Source organism: Chinchilla lanigera, unplaced genomic scaffold (genome assembly GCF_000276665.1).
Source record: "Chinchilla lanigera isolate Chin_1 unplaced genomic scaffold, ChiLan1.0 scaffold00033, whole genome shotgun sequence".
Classification (NCBI taxonomy): domain Eukaryota; kingdom Metazoa; phylum Chordata; class Mammalia; order Rodentia; family Chinchillidae; genus Chinchilla; species Chinchilla lanigera.
In genome coordinates this window covers 3,504,666-3,529,611 of record NW_004955434.1, presented here as the reverse complement: position 1 = coordinate 3,529,611, position 24,946 = coordinate 3,504,666, and the positions used below count along the sequence as shown (strand labels likewise).

At 45.1% G+C, this 24,946-nt stretch overlaps 1 protein-coding gene across 3 annotated transcripts in view; it reads right to left on the bottom strand.

Moving 5' to 3' along the window:
- Apba1 (amyloid beta (A4) precursor protein-binding, family A, member 1) overlaps positions 1-24,946 on the bottom strand; it is a 203,794-nt gene that overhangs the window by 59,160 nt on the left and 119,688 nt on the right. For all 3 annotated transcript variants that reach the window (XM_005388560.2, XM_013516352.1, XM_013516353.1), the window contains exon 2: positions 9,026-10,298. In XM_005388560.2, coding sequence (XP_005388617.1) covers positions 9,026-10,228 — 1,203 coding nt within the window. In that variant the 5' untranslated portion in view covers positions 10,229-10,298. The remainder of the gene's footprint in view (positions 1-9,025; positions 10,299-24,946) is intronic.

Here is a 24,946-nt window from a genome sequence, read left to right as displayed (position 1 = left end):
AGTTTTTTTTTTTTTAAACATATTGGCTGCATGCTGAATTTCGTAGAGTGGGGACGACATCAAGGAATTCAAGACCCAAGATGAACCCAGGGTGCGGTGCTCCTCTAGCCTTCTTACATCTTGCTCAAAATTAAAAAACAAAAAAACAAAAATGCAGGCACAAAGAATACATGATCAGGGCAGGTGTTAACATCACACCTACACTTCCCAGGGTTCTGATGATCCCTCCTTCTTAGCAAGAAGGTTTCTGACTAAGAAGTGTTACTGCTGAAATGATTATCTGCGTCCGAGTCTTTCTCCATTGATCTCTGGACTGGGGAGTAAGATACCAATAAAAGGTAAATGCTACCTGAAAGGGGTGGTTACATTAGGGTTGCCTTATCCCTAATGAGCAGGTTAATCTGACTTAACCAAAGGAGTCCTGGAGAAAAATGCTGATGATATGATGTAGCTTCAGGCAGGAGCTGGGAACCAGCATCATCAGAGTGTCTGACCAGGATAGGCAGCACAGTGATAACCTGAGTGTTAGGTGCAGCAGAGGGGAAACCCCAGCCCCAGGAAGGACATGGAGGCCAACTCCCCCTACTTCCATTTGCCAACTAGTAACCCTAAGGAGCAAAAGATCTTTGACTTTGCACACACTTGTGATTCTTATTTCACATTTCCATACAGGATCAACATCTCCAGAACCATTTTCTCTTACAGACACCTGGAAGAAGAAATCTGGTAACTCATCTTGCTGATGAGGAAACTGAGATGCAGCAAGGGGAAGGTGACCAACTCAAGGTGATGGCAATCTGACCAAAGAAGAGGCCAGTAAGGCACCCGAGCAGGAAGTGAGGGCCTGATGTCCAAGTATGGGAATCAGAACAAGAAAAGCTGCACCGCAAACTTGGGAGAGTGAGGCTGTCTTGGTCTAACCCCCAAAAATGCTCTCTTATGCCTTCTCCCAAGAAAGTGGTCAGCAAAATTATTATAAAAAAGTGCACTGAGAAAACACATTACTACATGAAGAACATGTTAATTATATTTATAATGGGAACATTTTTCATTTTAAAGATGACCATTATAGATGAGTTACATTTCCTAATTCCTCAGGACCTCATGGGCTGCAAAGTCTACCTGGGTTACATCAGGAATCTAGTGATCTTTGATACAGCTGTTCCTCTCCCAGAACCTGCCCTCCCCCTTGACAAAGCCCCAGGAAAATGGAAACAGGAAATATCCAGAGGACACAATTTTTTTTTAGTGATTCCCGTGTAGTGTCTTGAGCACCCACTTATGAATTAAGCAGGTTAAACACTCAAACTATGGTCCTGTGTACTGAACATCTAACCGAAAAGTGAGAAAATTCTCTGGTTAAACTGTCCATCTCCTCCCCTGTTGTTTATCCTATTGTTTCTTGGTATGGTGTCACATACAGAATCTGGGCAGACAATACACTAAAAAGGTGGGGAAGATTCCTCTTGGAAGTAGGAACAGACACAGAAAAGTCTGGGAGTCCATGAGTTAAAAAAAATCAATCTTTCCCATTGCTTTTTTTTTTTCAATTCCATGGAGCACAAAGTAATTGGAGAACTTGCCCTCTGGTGTGCAGATTATTGGGCAGGTTCGGCTTCAGGGATTCTGATATGGCAGTGGTCTGATGTCAGTAGGGAGGTATCTGTCAGGCCACAGGACCTGCCTGGTGATGAACTGACAGGTGAAACTCTAGAGGTGAGTTAAGATAATTGGAGGTAATACTTCAAATCCAGGAGGGGAGAGCAAAAGCAAACATGCTCCTAGCTCCTTTTGTTCTTTTCATGATTGAAATGAATCATTTGCTCTTCAAGTGGGATTTCAAGGTCAAGCCTTTTCATTTTGAAGATGTATGAGTAAGACCATTACATTAAAAAAAAACATACCCTGGTCACCTCAGGTCATGATAGTTCATAGAAAAATAGCTCATTTATGTTGTTGCTATTGACAACTAAATTCTACTGTGTAGAGCACTACATCCACTGGCAGGAATATGCCACTTTACCATGGGTCCTACGTTACCGAATCAGCCATTTAAGGCACCTGGTAAAAGAAGTTTCTCAAAAACATTTCACTTCTAAAGGCCATTACCCTACATAATTATTCTAGCCTGTGAAAAAATCAATACATCTGCACTTGACCTCAGCACGTATCACCCTCTTGCTTCCCACGAATGTTCTGTGGTTTCCAAACCACAAGCACACTAGCAAGCCCACAGCTTCTGAACGCTTCGTGTTTCTTACTGTCAAGGTGCAAACCCACTGACTAATTAGTTATCTCACTGAAGGAGCACAGCTCCCGCCTTGACCTACTTTTTCATTCCTATACTCTTACATGTATGATGAAAGCCAAAAGGAAGTATGCAGGCTTAATACAAACACCACATAAAATTAAAATGAAAAGCTTAATGCACTTATTTTACCGTAATGCTTAATAAATGTTCAAATGTTTCCTGTAGGTACAGCACGTAACGTACACAAGTGCTCATCCTTCTTGTGTTTTATATAAGAATAAAATGAGATGATCTCTGCAGTGAGTGGTCTCCATGGTGATTCCATCTCTTATTTCAATTTAACACAAAAAACTACACAAATACAGGTTTTTTTTTTTTTTTTTTTGGTTTTTCTCCGGTACCGGGAACCGAACTCACGACCTTGCGCTTGCCAGGCAGGCGCTTTTGCCGCTGAGCTAAATCCCCAGCCCCCAAATACAGTTTTAAAATTCAAACTATTTTATAGCTTATGGCAAATTTCAAAGGCCTTTTCTTTACCTCTCCCCACTCCCAACTCTTCTACCACTTTTTCCTGGTATTTATGTCTATAATCATAAATAGCACACATCTGGCTTTCACTTTTAGACATTTCCTGGCTTCTACTATAAATTATTAAGATCTACCTCTTTCACACTCGTGTAACTAACTACTGTGTATAGGAAGGTAAATAACTCAATTGTTTTGTGATCTGCTTAGGTTTTTATGTATTGATCAATAATTTATGCCAAACTCTTCTAAAACCATCTAAAACTCCTGTCAGTCTAAACATATCAGGAAATCATACCATTCCATTCTTTCTGAAGACCTACTAGCTGCAGCCCTCCAAGCTCTGGATTGGTTGTGACCTTGGCCTGTACACAGTCACTGTGGTTTAGACCTAAAATTTCCCCCAAAAGTCTCATGTGTTTTGAAGATGACTGGATCATGGGAGGGTTACATTCATCAGTGTGTAGCTGAGCATGCTGCTAGGAGGTAAGGCCTGGCTGAAGGCTCATCACCGGGGATAGGACCTGAAAGGGAATGTTCTTGCCCCTAGCTCTTCCTTTCTTTTTCTGCTTCCCGGTTGCCACGAGGTGGGGAGCTTTCCCCTACCACCACGGCATTTCTAGCTTGGGGCCAGCCTAGCATGGACTGAACCCACTGAAACGAGTCATATGAACCTCTGCTCTTATCAAGTTGTGTCTGGTATTTTGTCCCAGGGCTGGGAAACTGACGACTGTAATAGATTCCTCATCCTGGGATCTCTTTCCCCATCACCGTGAGATCCCTTTTGCATCTTCACTGTGTTGGATCCCTTGTTTCCTGGATCTCACATCGCTTTTCTTGGTTTATGCTCCCACATGGGGAGTGTAATCCTCTAGTAGCTTCCTGAGAAATGCTGCACGGGAGCTAAATTCTGGGGCCCCGTATGTCTAAAAACCTCTTTTTCCGCCTTCACACTGAGTTGTAAATTAGGCTGGGGTACATCCCTTGGTTTCCAGTGGGAATTCCATTGCCGCTGTGATTCCTGATCATCTGTGACCTATTTTTACCTCTGTGAACGTCTATAAGATCTTCTCCTTTCTTCCTTCTCTTCTGACCTCTATGGGGGTTTCTTATTTAATATCCTAGATAAATACCCAGTACTGGCATTTCCTTTGGCTCTAGGAAATAGTCTTTCCTACTTAACGCTCCATTTTACCGATGTTCGTACAAATTTTCCATTTTTTTTTTTTTACCTTTTTCTACCATCTGGAATGATTCAACCTTTTGTTCTTACCTTTCTACTGAAGTTTTTTCTCTTTTGAATTTTAAATTGGTACAGCCATATATTTAAGGAGCTGTCATTTTAAGAATTTTGAAAAATGGCACCCTCCTCTAATTTCATGTCTTCCCTGTCTTCTCCCACCTCTCTGAGCATACTGATTATAAATGTTTTATGATCTTCCCTTGTTCTGAGCCCTGCCTTTGTATCTCCAAGTGCTTTTTTCCATTTGTTCTTTTCACGTTTTGTCTTTCATGTTAGAGCGAGTTTTCACATGTTTCATGGTCCTTGGCTGTCCATATTTAAGAGTGGGTCCCAAAGAAGCCTAATGGAGGATTCCTGAGTGGCAGGAGCCTTTCCTGTGGGATTATATGGTGTGGACTCAACTGTACCAGGAAACCCCCACATCAGCATCAGCATCTCCAGGTACCTTCCTTTCTGTTTCCCGGGAGAGGAATACAATACTCTAATCTGCTGGGAAGTGAGGGCTCTGGGCAGGTGGGCTGACACCCTGACAACTAAAAGTCTAAGGCATTATCACTGTACAGCAGTTACTGCATTCCCCCAAGGCACCCTGTACCCACTCTCAGCTGTGCTGGTGTCACCAGGGTCATGTGCCCTTCTTTCCCCCTTTTACAGAAGACACACCCATCTTCTGCAGGAAGGAGTCAACTAGCCACACGGGCTGGAGAATGCATTCAGCAGTCTCGCATCTCCTGTGCTTACCTTTCAAATGATCCTCTTCTTTCTCTAGCTACAGTACCACACTCCTGTCACCTGAGCTGTCTGGTGCCTCATATTCCTGAGATTTTCTGGGGAGTCTATAGTACAAATCCTCACAAACACTTGGGAGAACAGAGGACACAGAGGCCTCATCAGTGTATTAGTCATGACTGACCAAGTTCTGTTGTTATAACAAATCACCAGCCCCACATGGGTCAGCTCACTGTGGTCACATAGACCTGCGCCGTGCTGACAGAGATGCCCCTACCATGCTGTGTTCCCCCATCATATTGTGTGCCTCCACCACACTGTGACAGCCCATCTTAACACAAGCTTCCGAGTATACTGCCACTAGGAAGGAAGTGGGATGTGAGCTGTTCCTACATGGAACATACAAGTCAGGGCTCACATTTCACTGGCCTTGCTCCCTACATGTTTCTAGAGGACAAGGAAGTGTAGTCCTCTTTATATACGAAAGGAGAGGAGAACCAGTAACACTGGGAAAACTCTGTCTAGCATTACCAAAATTTTAAACATTTTATTATGATCTATTCTTTCTTGTCTTTCTAGATTTTTTTTTATCACTTTCTATCTCTTAACGTAGTTTTAGGAGGGAGTAGATATAAGCACCATTTCAGGCTGCATAACATACCACTCAAAGCAGCCCCAATCCTCCAATATACACAGCATGCCTGCTCCCCCCAATCTCTGACTCTGTCCTACCATGAGGGCTCTCTACTCAGAATGACTGTCACCTCAAGAGACATCAGTAGGTATAGAGCTTTTCAGAACAGGCCAGTCACTGTCAATATGTCTTAAGAAAGGAGCTAGAAGATAGCTCTCAAACCTATACCTAGAACACAAGTGGCTTACTAGAAGCACATTTTTTTTTTAAGAAAACAATTATTTTTATTCAGCACTGAGCATGTGAGTTCAGTAAATTCTTGCAGATGAACAATCCTGTCCTATTCTGCACAATTTACCAGCAAACAACAACTAGTTTGTGCCACAAAAGTGCTCAAGTTTAGAAGAGTTAAAAGCAGACTGATCTCTTAGCAATTATCTCTGGTGAGTGGTAAGGCAGTGTTAGTTTTCTTCTATCGCTCCACTGCAGTTTCTGGTATTGACATTTTGAGAACACACCTCCTTAGTATAAGAATTCAGGGCCACCTCTCCAGGTCTGCGGGCCAGACTCATGGGGCAGCTCCTTTTGTTAGCACTGCATGGTTGCTAGTAAGGATTTTTCAAGTCCACATATCTTACATGAGAAAGCTGCTCAGAAGCCCCAGCCCCCAACAAATCAGTGGTTGTTAACCTTTACATGCTTCAGAATTTCACGGAGAATTTACAAAATAAAACAAAACAAAACACCACATCACGGGGCTCCATCTCAGGCACTCAGCGTTGGGAAAGGAGGACAGCAATGTATTTTAAACAAGGCTCCAATCTTCCCATCATACTGCTCTTTACGGTGACTGTGTTTTCTACAACACTATGCGTGGAATGAGTGTTTGATGCTAACGTGGAATCACACCATCAAAGTGGTACCAGATGAAGGTGTGTCTTATAAATATTGCATAGCGGATGAAATATATTGCACAGATTCAAGTGGTTTAAACGTGATTGGGGGATATTTTGAAGTACGAGTTTTGGGTTTATATGAACTATTCATTACCCAGCAAGCCCTACTAACCAATTTCTAGCATCAAGCTGAATTTCTGATGGTATAGGTTCCTAAAGCAGTTATAATTAATTCTACATTTGGAATGAAATACCACGCAAGAGGATTATGCCGTCCTAGTTCAAATAAATGAAAGGCACCCTGGGCCCAACCATGGGCTGTGCCTGTAGCTCGAGTGAAGTTCCAAGGATCACACAGGTAAGTGGGTCATCTCACAGAGCTGGCTTCAAAGGAGGAGGCTATCAGAAGAGACTAGCACCTGGACCAATTGCTTCTGCAACTTCTCAAGATGGCTTTCCAAATTTCTAAAAGACGTGCCACCCAGCCTCCTGCCAGCCCCCTACTCTTGAAAAATCTGCTCTATTTCCACCTCATTTGCAAAATGCTTGCTTCAATCCCTCCTGGCTATCAGAAACTTAAGAGACAGCTGGAAATCAAGGGGAATGTTCCACCTGCGTGCACCTGTTTCTACAGATGCCAGGGAATACCTGGACTAACTGACCCAATGCTGCCCCCTTGCTGGGGAGGATGCACTTGTCTTCCGGACCTGTGTCCACCCTTCCCCGAAAAGGTGTTACAAATTTAATTAGCCCACAGCAAATGCTGACTGTTACTAAACAGGAAGTAAATGGTACTGCTTTGACCTGCACAGCCCTTCACCTATTAGTAAAATGCACAAGCACCTTCCAATAATGGCCTCTCACTCAAAAAGATACAGTGAGAAACAGCCTGGTACAATCCAAAATACAGAATTCAGTGGAGTTTAACCTCTTGACCCTTCTTTGACACCAAGCTCCAATTTTAAATGAAATTGTTTAAAAATTACTCACAAGAATGGAAAAGTGAGAACTGGGGCAGAAAGAATGTTTATAGCAAGGTAGAGGGGCAAAGGTTAGTCTTCTTGATTTAGTCTGAACAGATTGTGATCCCCCGCTTCCCCACGCTCGCTAAGGTATCAGATTTTGTAGGTATTTCAGACATGGAAAATAACCGTAGCTCGGTGTGAAGGACTTGGATTCAATCCCCAGTACCATCAAAAAGGGAAAATAAAATGCCAACAAACGCAGCAATAGTTTTCACACCGAAGCACAATTTGGTGGGGAGGCTGCCCTGGTACCAAAAGAAAATGAAAACTAAGAACTTACTGAAATCCATAATGAGCAATAAGGTAGGTGAAAAAAACCACAGAAACCCTGGACGGACAGGACTCAGAAGAGTTTCCGATAATTCCTCCAAAGAATCCACAACACCTGTCCCAAATTTTTAAGGGAGAGCTTTAAAGTGGTTCTCCAACTGTGGTGCTGGGACCAGCAGCATCACCGGGGAACTTGTTAGTAGCCACAGTGACCTCTATCTGGGCCCTGCCATTCTAGAAATGGGAACAGTTAAGAAATTCCCCACCCTTATGCTTCCTGGGAAGGCGCTGACTGCAAAGAGGCCCTCTTCCCTAACGGACTGCCCTAAGACTCTCAGATGCCCTGTTTACTTATAAAACCAGACGCAGCCCTTCCAAATTTCCACTCTTTGCCTGATAAATGATTAGCAGACCTGCTGTTAGCCAGAACAAAATGCTCGTTAACCTAACTTCATGTAGCTTCTCCCTTTGCCCAAGGCGTCTAACCTTTGACCAGCATATAGTTCAGCGAGGGTGAACCTTTCAGGGATGAGGGCCCAAACTGCAACCCCAAACCCACTTATCACGAAGTGTCAACACTGCCATGAAACCTGAATATTGAGGTTTAGTTTAGAAAAAAACGACTCAGACATCAAAATCTTTTGTTTTAAAAACAACACATGTGCCACAGGTTCGCCGCCACCACTGACAGACAGCCCTTCCTCAAGATAGGCTGGTCTCTGGTTAAAACTTTATTTTGGATCTACATTACATTAAGCCACTCTTCCGACCCACTTCTCACACCTTGTTCTCTATAACCTTAGTTACACCCCCTAATTCCTTCCCACAGAAAGCCCTTCTGATCTTCTGGCTAGGAGGTCTCCTACCGCAACAATGCTCTCCCCCTAGTGAAATAGTACCTTTCTTCCCCGGTGAGATCGTCTTTTCCTATAATGTCTCTCAACCCTGACTTGACTTTTGCCATTTATAATGGCCAAACAAATGAAGTAAAAAAAAATTAAGATGTGCTAGTACATATACCAACTCTCCCACGATGACGAATGTAATCATGATGTACTGCAAACATGTACTAATAAAAATTAAAAACATGCAAATTCTTGGCCCCTACACCAGATCTTCTGAATTAGCAACTAGTTGGCAGGAGGCCTTGTGCCTCAAAAACTGACTCTCAATAAGCTCTCCAGGCACATTTTGGGAATCACTGATTTACAGCGATCCCTCCACGAGTCTAACAAGTGCATTTGACGCTCTTTAACTTTCTCCAGGTGGTGTGTCACTGATGGGGCTTGTGCGCAGTTTCTGAGGCTTATGGTGGGAAAGTTCTTAGCGCTCCCGTGTTTCCTTTATCCCATAAAATCCTTCGCCAGTGACACGCGGGGCCACTTAACTCCCCCCACCCCCTTCGCGACGCCACGCGTGGTGCTGCGCCAGCCGGAACGCGCCCACACTTACATCTCCATCCCCTGGCCTCTGGTCGTCACAGTCCCTGGTGGGGCTAATGTCTTGGCGCATGACCCAGATGGGCTCTTTGGGCTCGTCGGGGGTGTAAGGCGAACGGATGGTCCTGGTTTTCACCTCTTCGATGGCCTCCTTGATGTCCTTGATGGCCAGCGAGATGGCATCCCTCTTCTCCTTGCTGTACCGCTGTCCTCCTTCGCCGCCGCCCGCGGGGCAGGCCGATCGAGGCTGCCCCACCGGCGGCTGCAGCCCTGGGCTATCGGGGCGGCCCTCGCCCGGGGTGGGGGCACGCTCCAGGTCCTGCTCCGCCTCGGGCATGTCCTCGGCCGCCTTGTCCAGGCTCTGCGAGCTCATGCTCTGCTTGACCTCCGCCACGATCTGGTCGATGTCCTCCTCCTGCTCGTAGCTGTCCATGCGCGGGTAGGGCGCGAACTCGGCCTCCTTCTCGGGGCTGTCGGACTCGCCGTCCGAGCGCTCGTCGTAGTGGTGCAGCCGCGCGCCCAGGGCCTCCTGGCGGTAGGCGGCCGCCTCGTCCCGCTCGTGCTCGTACAGCCGCAGGCCGTCGCGCGCGTCCAGCTCGGGCGCGTCCCCGATCTCCTCGTACACGTGCTCCTGCAGCCCGCCGTAGTCGGCGTAGGGCTCGGCGTAGGGCTCGTCCTCGCCGCGGTGGAACAGGCGGTGCGTGTAGACGTAGCCGGAGTAGGCCGCGTTCATGGCCTCCTCGTGCTCCAGCGAGTGGAAGTGCAGGTGGTTGGGCAGCGCGCGGCGGTGCGCGGCCTCGGCGTGCTCGGCCTCCGCCTGCTCCGTGTACTCCTCCGCCTCGGGCCGGTACTGCACGGCGTACGCGCTCTCGTCCTCCGCGTCCTGCGCGCGCTCCGCATCGTAGCCGTCGCGGGCCGCGGCGATCACGTCGCCCTCGGCCGTGTCGGTGTGGTTGTGGAAGCCGCTCTCCGTGCTGGCCGAGCGCGCCAGGCTCTCCCCGCGCTCCTCGTCCTCCTGCTGCCCGGGCTGCGCGCCCCGCAGGTCCTCGACGGCGCGCCCGCGCGGGGGCCGGCCCGGGTAGTGCTGCGGCCGCGGGGCCTGCTGCTCCTCCTCCACCTCGGGGCGCTCCAGGTCGGCCTCCACCGACTCGTTCACCTCCCCGCCTGCCGCCTCGTCGGGCACCTCCACCTCCGCGGAGCCCTCCGAGTGGTTCATGGTGGGCGTGGGAGAAGGCTGGGCGAGAGGCGGCGCCGGCTTACTGCGCTCTCATTTTCCTGCGCTGGGCCTGAAAAACAGGATGGGGAGAGGCTGTTAGAGGAGGTTCGGACAGTAGGTAAGAGCTGAGCGCCACCATGCCCGTAAAAAAAAAACAAAACAACAAAACTGCTATTGATTCCAACTGAATCTGGGTCAGTTAAAAAATGATTGCAAATTTGAGCCCGACCTGACACACGCAGCTCATGTTCCTCATCGCACGTGTATCATAATTTTTAATTACATATCTTCTTGTTTAATTGCTTGTTGGCGTCCTCCCGCACGCCTCAGGCCACGAGTCTCCCGAACGCCTTGTTCTCCATCACGCATACTATTCATGCTCCATTTCTGATGTATATGAATAAAGAGTACTACTAAATTGAACGGGCCAATTGGCACGTTTTCCATCTGCTGAGGGATACATCTCTCTAAATTAAACTAGGACCCAGATACTTTAGAAGCAATTCTTTAAATAAATTCCACGGGAAAAATAGTTTTGAAAATCCATTTGCGGCTCTTGCTGTCAATACAGGGATGCAGCGATTCTGAGGGAGCCTATTAACCCTTCGTGGGGGCCATCGTGGTTCGGTCACTGCTGGCTCTGTTATCGATGATGAGTGGCTGAGTTTTCTGGACATTTGTGAAGAGACTGGACTCTTCCTAAATGCGGGGTGTGAACAGCTACTACACATGGCCAAATGAGTTTGGGAAGTGCTAAGTCAGTTGACTTTTTATTGTGAATATTAAAGGGAAGGAAGATATAAAAGTTGTTTGACCGAGACCCTGGTTTTCCCCTAGAGCCCGGAGTTCTGACAAATACACATACTAGCTGGGTTCCAGTACTGGAGCATTTTGCCCTGGATCTATAATTCTAAGACCCTAAGGGAACTGGATTAAACAGCTGATTTTAGAAAGTTTAGGTGGCTCTCTTTACCTCTTTCTAGAGAAATTTGTAGCTACATAGATTGGGTCCCAACCTCTATCAAATTTCTGACCAAATAGCTTTATAGCATGATCTGTGGATGGTGCATAAGGAAATAGACACAAAATAAATAAAGAACTGGCAAGATTCCTAGTATTCTATGACACATGTGGGAAATGGGTTCAACAATACGTGTGATGCGTGCCTGTAATCCCAGCACTCGGGAGGGAGGCTGTGACAGGAGAATCTCTGCAAGTTCCGGGCCAGCATGGGCTACATAGTTCAAGGTCAGCCTGAACTACATAGTGAGATGCTGTCAGAAAACAAATAAACAACGACAGCAACAAAAACAGCATGTGTAAATTTCTCTCATGTTCTTTTGGAGAGTCTGTCTTACTAATGGGCTGGGTATAAAATTCTTAAATATAATAGCAGACAGCTTGCTTCTCCTCCAAAACCTGGGCCCCTCCTGTATCTCCTGTAAGGGCCAAGGGCACCACCAGCTGTTTCCTGACCTTCCCCACAGCAAACAAGTCACTGCTTTCCTAACTCTGAGCTCATCCTCATGGCCCCTCCTTGTCTTGGTCCAGCTTCCCCAAACAGTTCTTTCCTTCACGGCTCTCTCAGCCCCCTCCAGCTGATTCTCTGTCCTGCAGCCTTATAATCTTCCTAAAACACAAACCAGAGTCCATACCATGTTCAGCAAACCTCCCCTGATTCCGGTCATGCGCAGCACAAACGTTAGCCATGTGCCAGGTGCTGCCGGGCATTTGCCGTGTAACAACTCACTCAGTTTTCACCCTAGCCTAAAGAAGAGCGTTTTGCCTCTTTTTGCAAATGGGGAAATGGAGGCACAGGAAGGTGAGGTCACTGCCTGGTTTGCACACATGGTGAGGAATGGCACTGGCTTTGAGCTCTGGTTTCTAGCTCTTGACTCCTATTCCTGGCAAAACGAGTTCCTGGGTCATTGGGCTCCTCCAACCCCTCTTCCATGCCTCATCTTACGGTCTGTTCCAACAGCCCAAAGTCCTGGTGCTAGACCTAACTGCCTTCCCTGGTTGAGGTATTTCTCATCTAGAACACTTCTTGGCGAATCTTTCTTGTTTTCCCCTGAGCAAGTCCATACTTGATGAGTGTCCAGTAGGTGACAGCCTCGGGGCCATGTCCTGGGCACCGAGACCAATAGTGGCCGAGCCAGATGAAGCTTCCTGCTTTCAGGAAGGCCGCTCCTCTCATGCACTGGGGAGGACAGAGGGAAAGGTGAGGGGAACAGACAGCGATCGGAAGTCAACAAGACATCTTTGCAGTAAGATAGTTTGTGAAGAAACCACGCCCTGGTGGTGGCCTGGGAAGTGACTGAGGAGAGAGTGTTAGGAGGATTTTGGCCAGAAGAGGGAGCAGTTAGTTGAGGGCTGCATGATCAAGAAAGGGCTCCTCTGAGCTCAGGGCAAGGTCCCTGGAGTTAGCAAGGACTTGCTGTCTTTAAGGACGAAAAGAATGTCTATGAGCAGGTGTGAGGTGTGGGACAGTGTGCAGGGAGATGGGGGAAGAGGCTGAGGAGCTGGACACACCGTGGGTAAGGGTGTGGGTCCCATTTCCAGGGGAGTGGATATCGCTGGGAGGTTAAGCAGGGGAGTGAGTGGTGGGGCCTGAGCGGTCCCTCTCTCCGTGCTCTAACCTACTGTCCAGGTATCTCCTTCCTCTCTCCTGCCATTCTGCACAGTAAGTAGTGCCTTATAAATATGAAGTTCTCCAGTGCCAAGTACAGAGGGGAAATGAACTTTTAGTGCTTAAAAAGAAAAAAAAAAACCTTCATCCTCTCCCTTTCTGACCCAATAGCCAAGGCACACTGGACAACGGCGTGTTGGGGAGCTCACTTCTTTCCGTTTGAATCTTTGTTGCGCTTATCCACTTCCTTCAGCTTCTGATGTTTAAGGGCCCAAAGAATGCCAGTGATTCAACACCCTCCTAGAGTTGAGTGTGTTGATCCAGTCGGGCTGCATTGGACATATTCCCAGTGCTGTGCAGGGAAAAGGACATTCAAAAGTTTTTAAGCCACAGCCCCAGCCTTCTAAGGCAGATGGATTTAATAATTATAATACCTGATGATAAATGCAACATACAAATAGGCTCAAGGTACAAAAGGAGCCTAGAGTTGCAACTTGACAGGTGCAGCCCCTTGTGAATCCGACTTAGTGCTACTGTTCTCGTGGGCTCCAGATTCCATGAGCTCATCTGCCCCCTGGGCACCGAGGCCTAAGAGAGTAGCATCAGCCTGATGGCAACCTCGATGATGGTGCAGCTGCCTCTGGAGGGGCGAGCACCGGGCAGAGGCAGCTGGCTGAAGAAAATCCCTCCCCTCTACATAAAGGCGGGGTGTCCTGGGAGACACAGCCAACAGTGTCCCCATCACAGGGCACCTACACAGCATGACGAGGGGTGCTGCGGGAGTGAGGGGCTTCAGGCTGCCAGCAGGGACATACAGGTGGCTCTCCAGCCCCTAGTTTTGAAATATTCCCAGGCCTGGCTGGAAAAAGTGAACACAAGGAGGGAAACCTGCTGCAGTGCGCCATTTAGAATAGAGCATTTCAGGATTCAGCAGTCAAATCCACATGCCTCATAATGTTAGCCGAAGCTCACTTGATTTGAGATTTATAGAATGGGAGGCTGTAAATTACTTTCCTTGATCTTTCCTTTAGTTGTTGACCAGAATTTCAAATAGACTGTCCCTTTTAGCACATTCAGAAAAGTCTGATTGAAGACAAGATAGAATGTAAAAAGGAACAAAAAGATTCACACCAGGTTGCTAATACAGAGGATAGTGTGTGTGTGCGGGAGAGGTCAGGGGTGAGTGTCAGCAATGCAGGCAGGTAAAGGGAAAGCACATGAAGGTGGCAGGGGAGAAGTGGGAAATGAAGAAAAAAGATGTACTAGTTGCTATACTCTCCCTTTATAAACAGAGTAATAAAGTTATTTACATAAAAGCTTTTATACCTGCATACATTTAAGCTTTTATATTTGTGCCGTATTTTTAGACGTTGGTAGACTGCCTGCTGGACCACACTTTCATCTACACTTGCCGTTGGACCTGCCTTCTAGCAGCTGCCTGGCACGGGGGATGGATCCTGGTTCTTCTCAATAATCTTTGGGAGATAATTTACTTAAACGCACTTTCCATGGATTTAATGAGTGTTTCCTACCTTTCCCCACTGGGGTAGGAAATACGGTCTCATTTCTTGGACTGAAACCTGCCCTAAACCACCTGGACATATACTGTAGTAAAATGATGCCAGCCACCCAGTGTTGGTGGGCAGCATATGACCCTGACACTATGATGAAATGTTAATGTCCATATCAACCAGTTGTAGTTGCTAAAGAGAATGCCGTATCTCACTGCCCATACACATGATACAGTTAGGGAGATTAATCATTCTCATAAAAAGGATGAGAGTGTAAGAATGCATATGCATTCTTGTGTGTTTCTCTACCCCGTAAGAAATGTTTTCTTCCTATGAGTTAGATCAGTTGTGAAACATCTACCAGAGAATCCAAAGGCCATCAGAAACCCTACGTGAATCACCAGCTTTTTAAAACATAATGCATCTATTTGTAAGAGTAACATAAAAGACAGAAATAAGAAAGACTAGAGTTTATTAAACCTTAATTTCCTTTGGAAATTGCATTTAGTGGTAATGGGAGCGAAAAGATGGATACAAAACACATTTCTCCTTCCTGAAATCATTTCAAGTTTAGATAGACTTACATGGTCCAAAAAACCCCCTAACATACATCTTGTCTCAGCAGAATATTTTGTTTCCCTTGATATCCTTGTGCCAGAAATTGTCATGGCGGTCCGGCAGACGGTACTGGTAATGAGTTCGGAGCCTTCTCCAGCTTAGATGAAGGCATGTGGCTGCACACCTTCAGTTTCCCCCTCAAGAATGACCATCTTTTCCTACCTGCTCTGCTCACAGCACTGCCCCAGTAGCTGTCTAGGCGCTGGCTTCTGTCTGGGTTTGGCCAAAGGGAAACTCTAGTAAGATATCAGAGAGAGGGAGGAATCTGAGATTGGAATATTGATTCTCCTTGTTTCCTCCCTATAAATTCACTTCTAGAGGGCAACACATCTGCTTTGGAGGGTGTACTTGCTGGGTTTGTACGATGCGTCCTTCCCTTTCCTTCCCTTTAGGCGTATGGGCCACAAGGGTAGTGAGGTGCCTCATAGCTCACACCTTTGCAAACAGCCCCTCTGCTAAGCCCTTTGCCTCACTGAACCTTACCTCACTTGAGAGCCTCCTATACTTCCCACTGGGACCTAACTGTTGTCAAAGGTGTGCTATTCATATTGGTAGATGGAAAAAGCAAAAAACAAATCAAACAATAGCTGATATATTTAAAGACAAATGTAAAAACCTACACATAGCACAGCTACAGTAAAAATCACGAAGGTGACACCCTGATGGGAAATCCTGCACAGGCTCTGCTGTGTCCCAGCTCACTCCCTCTCCAGAGGCTAAAGACATTCAAGGAGCTGATGCAGGAAATCCACACGGGAAGGCTGGTGGGCATACAGAGCCTGCCTGCCTGCATCTCAGCCTCTACCTCTCCCCTCTCCCTACAGCAGAGGCCCCTGAACCCTCCTTCACCATCCCATCCCATCCACGGCACACTCGGCCTCTTCCCAGGCCCCCGTCCACCCTGACGTTAGCCTTAGATTTGCCTTTCTGTCTTGGAGCAGGAGCTGGCTCCTGATGGCACATCTGGGGATGTGGGCTTCCCTTGGAGACTGGCTGCTCATGTTGGCTGCCTTGTTACCTTCGATAATCCATCTGGATGAAGGACACCAATGACTTGTTTGGTGGCCATTTCCCGATAACTGCTATATCTCTTAAGACGGTAAACTGCCTGCTGGGCTACACTTCCATCTACACCTGTAATTGGACTTGCCTTCTAGCACCTGCCCGGCTCAGGTAAGCGGATACTGGTCCTTCTCAGCAAGCCTTAGCTGACTATACTCATACAACTCAAGGGCATTTCCTTTCTTTAAAGACCTTGGCTATGCCTTTATTTTTGGAATAGCTTTCAAAGTTAATTTATGGTGCTTGAAGTTAGCAGCAAATCATTCTCAATATCCTGTTGTAATATTTAGTTATATTACTGTATTAGATTTTTTAACCTCAAATGATATATTATCACCTTACTTAACAGACTTGATTATAGATTGTGCTTGACATTATTCAAATAGCAAGTCTATCCCTGAAGTATTATGCTATCATCTACTGGTTAAAGGAACAGATTTGGGAGACAAAATGCCTGCCTCTGAATCTCAGTTTTATCACTTACTTGCTCTTTGACTTTGGATAATTTAGAGCAAATGACCTCATTTTATTACTTCTAAAATGGGGCTAATAATAGTTCTACAACACAGGGTTAGTGTAAGGCTAATACCAGTTAATATTGTTCTTAGAACAATGTCTGATATAGCTTAAGTGCTTTGTAACATTTATGAATGTAGTTTTTGCAATATCATAATTAGTATTTAACAAATCAATACATACTTTTGAAAAGTAAACATTAAAATATTACTCAGTGTGGTGGTGTACACCTATAATCCCAGAACTCCAGAGGCTGAGGCAGGAGGATTGCCATGAGCTGGAGCCCATCTTGGGCTACATAGTGAGTTCAAGGATAGGCTGAACTACATAGTAAGATCGTGTCTTGGAAAAAAAAATAATATAAATGTGTTGAGCACATGAAACATTTATTAATATTAGCATTCCCTAAGTAAGACTATGCAGGGGTACAAAACAAGCAGTTAAGCTATTTGTAATCAGTTTTGAAATAATCGTGGGTATGAATAAATCCATCAAATAGTAATCACAAACACCTACGATAGGCATTATATATGTGTATATTGCTTTAATACTATATTTCTAGCCATCACAACAGTCCCCTTGAGAATAGTTGTCTTCATTTACTGATTATGAAGCAGAAGCTCAGAGAGCTTAAATAAATTGTGCAAGGTCACTCAGAACTGAGAGGAGCAGAGAAAGATCTGCTGGCTCTCCCGGTTCACGTCCTTCCTATTGCATTACATGGAGCCCGTAAAGTGATGTGATTGATTTTTTTTAAAACAAACATCTAAATGGGCAAATCCCTTTTAGAACAGTCACCTTGGCAGACTCTTTACTTCCACCTTCCAAGGGCACTGCATTTGTTCAAAACACTTGGGCACTCCTATATTGGAATTGATTTCAAAGTGGGCTTAAGGGCTTTGAAACTATCAGCAAATCATTTTCAATATTCTACAGTCACATCTGATTTGTATCATCCAGATGTGTCACACACCTTGTTTACAAGATTTGGCCAGACGTGCTTTTCCTTATTTTTTTATTTTCATCTGTGTTGTCTGTGTGCATGCTTTTTGATGTTCTTCAAATATCAAATCTATCCCTAAAGGATGATGATGAACAACAGCCAAGATTAGGAAAGACTCTGGTTCAGGCTGTGAAGTTAATTCCAAAGGATGCTTTTAACATTGGTTCGGTCAGTGAGCACACCTCTGACATAAGCCTGTATCCTCACAGAAGAAGCAGTAGGACAGAGGCCAGGGGGCTGAACGCACTCCTGTGTGATCACTGTGAAATCAAGCTCTTTACTTTCATGCCACCTTGAGATCTGCGGCTAGCACTAACCCGGCAGGAAAATGAATTTGTCCACTTGGATTATTTGAGTAGCGCCAACCACAAAGCTCTGATCACAACCCAGCCTGGATTAAAGGGAAATTCCTGAATTTATGAAGATTTTCTTATCCTCTAGTTCTTTGTCTAGCACGTTAACCACTCATCATTAAATCCTGAAAATCATTCACATTCAAAACCATTCAAATCATTCATCATTCTGATTGCAGTACAATGCATGAAATCACCTTAAAGCAAGCACAGAAAATAAGAGGAGAAATCTTGCAGATTTGATAGAAAACTGAAGGGAAATGCTGTGCAAATCAAAGCCTATTAAAAGTCTTATCTGAATTTTTGTGAACTGCCCCTGGTATAAAATCAAACCTATCTACATACTCCATAATTTACTGAGGGTTAGAGAAGTGTGATAATTTTTCTTGTCAGATTCCTCTTTTCTGCCCCCAAACAGACTGCCCATGGTGTTTATTATTTCCGTTGCTACTTTACACTCAGTGCAGGGGTATTAACTCTCTAGTCACAATCAGTCTGGACCATTTTCCTGGTATTCCTACCACACAGAGCACCCCCCCCCCCCAGTGCTGCAGTGTTAAGGACAGTAAGTTTCTAAAATCAGTTCAGCTAGGTTAGTTTTCAGAGGCTCATTAATTCATACTGCAGAGGGAAAAGGAGATGTGAGAATCTTAGGCTAAGGAAGAAATGAACAGTAATTCATTCAAATGCAGTCTTTGAGAGCACATCATCTCAAATTTGCTTCTATTGTTACTTTTACAAATTACTTGGCTCATTAGAAAGCACGTTAACTTGCTCTTCTCTATTCCCTCTTGTTTTCTATATATTTTCCTTGCTCTAAATATATGCCAGGATGTCAGCCGGGGTCCTAATTACAAAGCTTCCAATTAAATTCTTGCTTCTGAGCTTCTCTTTATTCACAGGTCAGGAAAGCAGCTTAGGCTAGGCTGGCCATCATCTCCAAACAGTTTTCCTAGTTATGTCTCAAATCTTTAATGCCAGGGCTACCCTCAGTGGTTAAAAGCAGTCATTTCCAGGAAGGTTCGCTCCTTAACAGTCCAGCTTCACATCTCCCAAAGAACAGAATCCACTGAGCAACTATTAGGGAGCAACAGTGGAGATGACTTGAATTTGAATTTGATGAGCTAGAAATCCCACACTAATTAAATCCTTCTCAGACAGCCAGGTTTCTCAGTCCAGTCACATTAGCAAAAAGTTAGGGAAAAAAAGAAACATAATGTAGGGGGAAGTTAAAACTACTTTCCCTTCCAAAGGATGCGCAGGTGACCCGGAGACTCGTAAGAGCTCACTGGCCATCTCGGTTAGCATGTCACGAGGGAGTGTGCCTCCAGTTACCCTCTTCACTAATTTTATTTATGCCTTAAACAAAGGAAGAATAGTGAGATCAAGGTGTGATTTTTTAAGACTCGTAGCCTTTGGATCACCACAAGGGAAGACATGAACTTCCAAAGGAAATAGTTTTTAATGTGCTTTGTTAAAAACTAGTATAGATATTACTGAAGATGTCATAGGAAGACTGAGGTAAAAGACCACAGCACATCTCATACCCCTTATGGCTTCCCAGATAGTTCATTGGTAAAATTTGCCCAAGTCTTTCTTCTCAGGCACTACACAGGGTCTCCCTCTCAATTTTTTTTTGTACCTGGGGATTGAACCCAGGGCCTTCACGCTAAGCTACTTCCCCAGACATTTCTAAATTATTATTTCTTATTTTGCTTTGAGAGAAGTTCTTGAGAAATCACTAAGTTGCCCAGGCTGTGCTTGAACATGTGATCCTCCTGCCTCAGCCTGCTGAAATTACAGGCATGTACTGCTACCCCTCATGCACAGTCCTAAGTCTTTGTGGTTCATGTTCCTTCTTTCTGGGTCATCCTAGTTCAAAAAATACACATGAGCCACACATGCATTTTAAGTTTTCTAGGATTCACGTCTTAAAAAGATAAAAAGTAAAGAATAAAAATTAATCTATTTTAGTTTCCCTAATATGTCCACAATTGTATCCTTTTAATATATGATCAACATAAAGTTATTACTGAGAAGGTCTACGTTCTTTTTTTCTATGAAGTCATCAACATACAATGTGAATTTTTCACGAGCACATGTCAAGCGATAGCCACGTGGCTCGTGATTACCATAACCAGCAGTGCAGCTCTCGATTTGCCTCCTGTGCCTCCCAAACGCTCTTTGGGCTTTGCACAACTGACCTGTGTTCGAGCTCCTCTAGACGTATATTTTACCACCCTCCCACCTCACCTGGTCAACAAGCAAAAGGCCCTCCAGTGATCAGATCAGAGTTTTTCCCTTCTAAATAACAGTTAGGAATAACAAACAAATGAGTGAAGAGTCCGGTCCTTGCTGTGACCCAGAGCCAGGCCCTGTACCGGCTGGGCATCATTCTCCTAAGGGGGCTACCCCACATTCCTCTCTCCCCCCGTCTGCGCCGCTGTCCTGGGATCTCAGATCCCCTGGACCTGGAGTCCTGCTCCTGCCCCATCTCCATTATTCCCAGCCCTGCGCTCCCTTTTCCCTCTGTGTACCTCGTAGGTAGCACCAGGAACATACCCAGCCAGCACCTGTCCTTTAGCATCCAAGGCCCCTGCTGCGGAATACAGCAGAAGTTCCCCAGGGATTCCTCCAATAGGCAGGAGGATCCGGGGAAGTAAGATCAGAGAAACTTCTTGTCTACTTGGAGGACTGGTGGGGAGGGGAAAGAAACCAGGATGGGGGAATGGAGTCAGAGGCAAGCTGCACAGTGGTTAAGAACACACACTGAGTCACACTTCCTTGGGTCAAGTCCCAGTTCCAACACTCCCCAGCTCTGTGACCTTGGGCAAGTCACCGAACCTCCCTGTGTGCTTCAGTCTCCGCCTCTCCAAATAGGACACCAGCACCCACCTCAAAGGGCTTGGCGAGGATTAAACGAGTTGCCATAGTCCTAACAACAAGAATAAAAACGTCCTCATCAACGCACAGAATGTACAGCGCCAAGAGTGAACTGTAATGTAATCCATGGATTTGGGTGATGGTGGTGTGTCAGTAAGTTCAGCAAGTGTAACAAACTCTGGTGTGGTATGAGAAAGGACAGAGGTTTGTGTGTGTGTGTGTGTGTGTGTGTGTGTGTGTGTATTTTGCAGCAGTAACATGGGGACTCTGTCCTTTCCATTAAGTTTTGCTGTGAGCCTGAAACTGCTCTAAAAGATGTAGAATATACATATACATGATGTGTGTGTGTGTGTGTGTGTGAGAAAGAGAGAGAGAGAGAGAGAGAGTAAGAGAGAGAGAGGGAATAAAATAAAACTACCCCCACACTGAAGCTTAAGTGCCACGTGAGTTGGCTGGGACCACGTTATTGCTGCCCCAGTCCAAAGACCCAATGGTACAGGTGTGGGTGGCAGACCCCGGCTGGCATGGGAGGTTCTTTCCTGGACAGCCTGTCTCAAAGGCCATCCTGGGATCCTGCGCATCACTGCTATTTCTGGAGCCTCCTGCCAGGCTTTTGGCTCGCAAAGTGCCTGCTCATCAGTGGCAGTACGCGGCTCGCATCTGCCACTGCGACCTTCCAGCCTTCTGCAAACGAGCCTCATTATGTCAGCTTGCACTTCCGGGAGCTGCTGAGCTGCTGGGCTGGGCTCACACACCAAGGCTGTTCGACCTTGTGCTCACACACATCCGTGTCCAACTCGGGAAAACCTGCCTCTCGACAGGCAAGCTGTTTCCAGCCCTTGGTTTGTAACCACTCATTCTTGTAACCTTTCCTTATCTATAAAAAGACTCAATGAAGACCTGAAATGTGACATTATCTATCAAAATTACCATTCAGAGGACATAAGTGCTCACCATAAGTGGATAAAATGGCTTACCTAGGAGGTTATTTAAATTTGTGTTCCCAAAAGATCAGAAAGAAGTAAAATACCCACCATTAGGAAATTGGTAAAATACATTGTGGCCATGGGATAAAATGCCATAAAACATAAAGAATATAACCTTTAGGATTGATATAGGAAGAACTCCCTGATCCATTAAGTCAAAACAAGGTCAAAATAGAGTCTGATGAGCACAGTGGTACCCCACCCTGCCCTCAGCGGATGCACCCCAAGACCTCATGGGTGCTTTAGACTGGGGGTAGTGCTGAATCCTGCGAATACTGTGTTTCTTCCTATACATATACATTATTGGTGGAGGTTAATTTGTAGGTTAAGTACATTACAAGATTAATGGCAGTAATTACTAATAAAATAGAACAATTAGAATAATATACTTTTTTGAAAGTTATATGTTTCTCTCTCAAAATATTTTATTGTACTGTCCTGCAGTTGACTGCCTATTCTAACAGAAACCAAGAAAAGTGAAACAATGGATAAAGAGGATATTACCATATTGCTAGAGAGAGAGAGACAGAGACAGAGACATAGAGAGAGAGAGACAGAGAGAGAGAGGGAGAGATTGAATGAATGAGAGAAAACATTGTGCACATATAAAAATCTCTGAAACAACAAGAAAGAAATTCACGCCAGTGGCTACTTCTTTTAGAGGGGGATCTGGGAAGGAATGACAACTGGGCAGATGGGAGGGGTAGCACGGAACTTTTCATTTCATTGCTTTTTATACTTTCTGATGTATAAAATCACAGAACTATTAAAAATACATAATACAATACCGACTACCTAAGGACAGTGATCACCGCACACACTGCAAGTGCCTGGGGAGGTGTGTCCTCCTCTCTTGCTGCGGGAGGGCTCTGCGCTAGGTCCTATCCAGCTGTCTGCTGTCCCGCTCGTGGAACTTCCTCCCACGCATCGTGTCGGGTTTCTCGCTTCCGTGCTGGCGCTCAATCTCTGTTTGTCGGGTCATTGTTCAAGAGTGACGTCTCTGTAGGCATACACCGGGGGTGGCAGCGGTAAAAAGGGCTTTAAGAATCGCTGTATTCTGGTGGGAACTTCTAGTCTAAGCTGTGGTCTTCCAAATCTGCCCTTCCGAAACTCAGTATTATGGGTTCATTGGTAGATACAATTATAAAGTAAGAAATTTAGAGCTGAAATCATTGGCACAGTCAAGGAAGTCCTTTATTTTATAGGTGAGCAAACAGAGTGGAGGGTTAGCTGGCCTGCCCACAGTTTATGGCTGTTTTCTTGAATCTAGCACCAGAGAGTAACCCGTTCTTTTTACACTTCCTTCCCGCTTCCACCACAATGCCACTTATGGAGAGGACCTGTCATCCGGGTAGCGGAAGCAGATCTACTAAATGAAAGAAAAAAAATTTTAAAGTGCTTAGAAAAGTGATACCAGAGCAAGGGAAAGGAATTAAAAATATGCAACTGACTCAAAGCAAAGCTGATGGCTGTCACCCTTCCTACCCACCAGACAGTGGACTGTCCAGTGTCCACTACACACACGCACTCCGTGGTGGGAGGGCAGGGGGTACATGCCATTTAATCGTGGTCATTTGGAAAAAGAGTATGAGCAAAATGGTTTGTTACCCACCCAAAATTTGAGCTCACCCTTCACGCTGTGGTGTGAATGTCCCTTCCAAAGGCCATACTGAAACTCAATTGCCATTGTAACAGGGTTGAGATGGGACATTTAAGAGATAATTGGGTCGTGAGAGTACTGTCCATCTGAATGGATTAAGACTTGTACAGAGGCGGTGAGTTGTCTCAGGTGTCGACTCCCGGAAAACGATGCCTGTGGCGCAGTTTCCCTCTCCATCTTGCACGCACACTTCCTGGCCATGTTGTGCTCTCTGCCATGTTATCAATGAGAAGAAAAACCCTCATCCAGGTTCCACCTTCATGCTTTTGGACTTCCTAGTCTCCAGAAACATAAGAAATAAATCTTTGTTCTTTTTGTTTTTTGTTTTTTCACTATTTACTTCAGGCTGAACTTAAACTCATTTTGTAGTCCAGACTGGCCTCAAACTCACAGTGATCCTTCTGCCTCACTTTACCAAGTGTTAGGATTACAGGCATGCACCACCATGCCTGGTCAACCTTTGTTCTTTATAAACTACCCAGTCTCAGATACTCTGTTATAGCAGCAGAAAACAAACTAATACACTCTATACTATAGAACTGTCTAGAAACTACATTTAAAAGTCTCCTTATATGTGGATGGGGCTATGACTAGTTCTCCTCAAAGGAATGAAAATGAAACTAACGATGTCATTTCTGACAGAGGTCATTTAAGCAGTGAGTTTGTCTTTTCTATACTCTCTTTCCTTATAAACTAGCTAAATGCAGAAGACACGGAAAGTTGAAAGATAGTGTTACAGGAACAAGTAGCTAGGGTCCCTGAATCAACCATGGGAAGAAAAACTGTCTACTGAGTAGGAATGACTTGCACTGGATTGCCACTCCTAGGAAATTGATTTGTAATGTGCCACAACAGTAAATTTTTGAAGCTTATTTATATTAACCTAATAAATCAACTCATAAGAACATTTCAGTGGGACTTGGAAATAGGTCATTAACTCAGCTTTCAAAAAGAAACATGAATGTAATGAGAAATACATCACTTTTTCACTATTTCTGTTTTTCTTGTAGAGGGTTGCTCTAATTCTTCCAGGGGTTACCTCCGTAGCTCTGCACAATATATCAGAATTTATGGACTTAATTTAGGCAATATCTTTTGACTTCCTACTCTGAAAGATGAGACTATGCCTTAATCTGTCCTATTTCATCTGTCTCCTAATGCTTAATATTTGTGGATTTATTGGCTGCTTTTGTAATTTTAAATATTATGTTTATAATTAGTGTTTTGGCTTCTTCTGTAAATGACACATCATCCTTTCTTTCTACCTTATCTTGGCCCTTCTGCCTCCACCTGCCAATCAAGCACAATTCTACATTTTGTATTTGTCAGTGTAACATTTGCTGTATCATATGCAACCGCAGTCTTGCCTTGTATACCTTTTCCATATGTTGACTTGAAATGCTGAAAACCAGCAGTGAGCCGTAACTTTACTATGAGTATGTAAATAATGTTATGGAGACTGGTGTGATCACATTTTTGCCATTCAAAGGAGAGGTT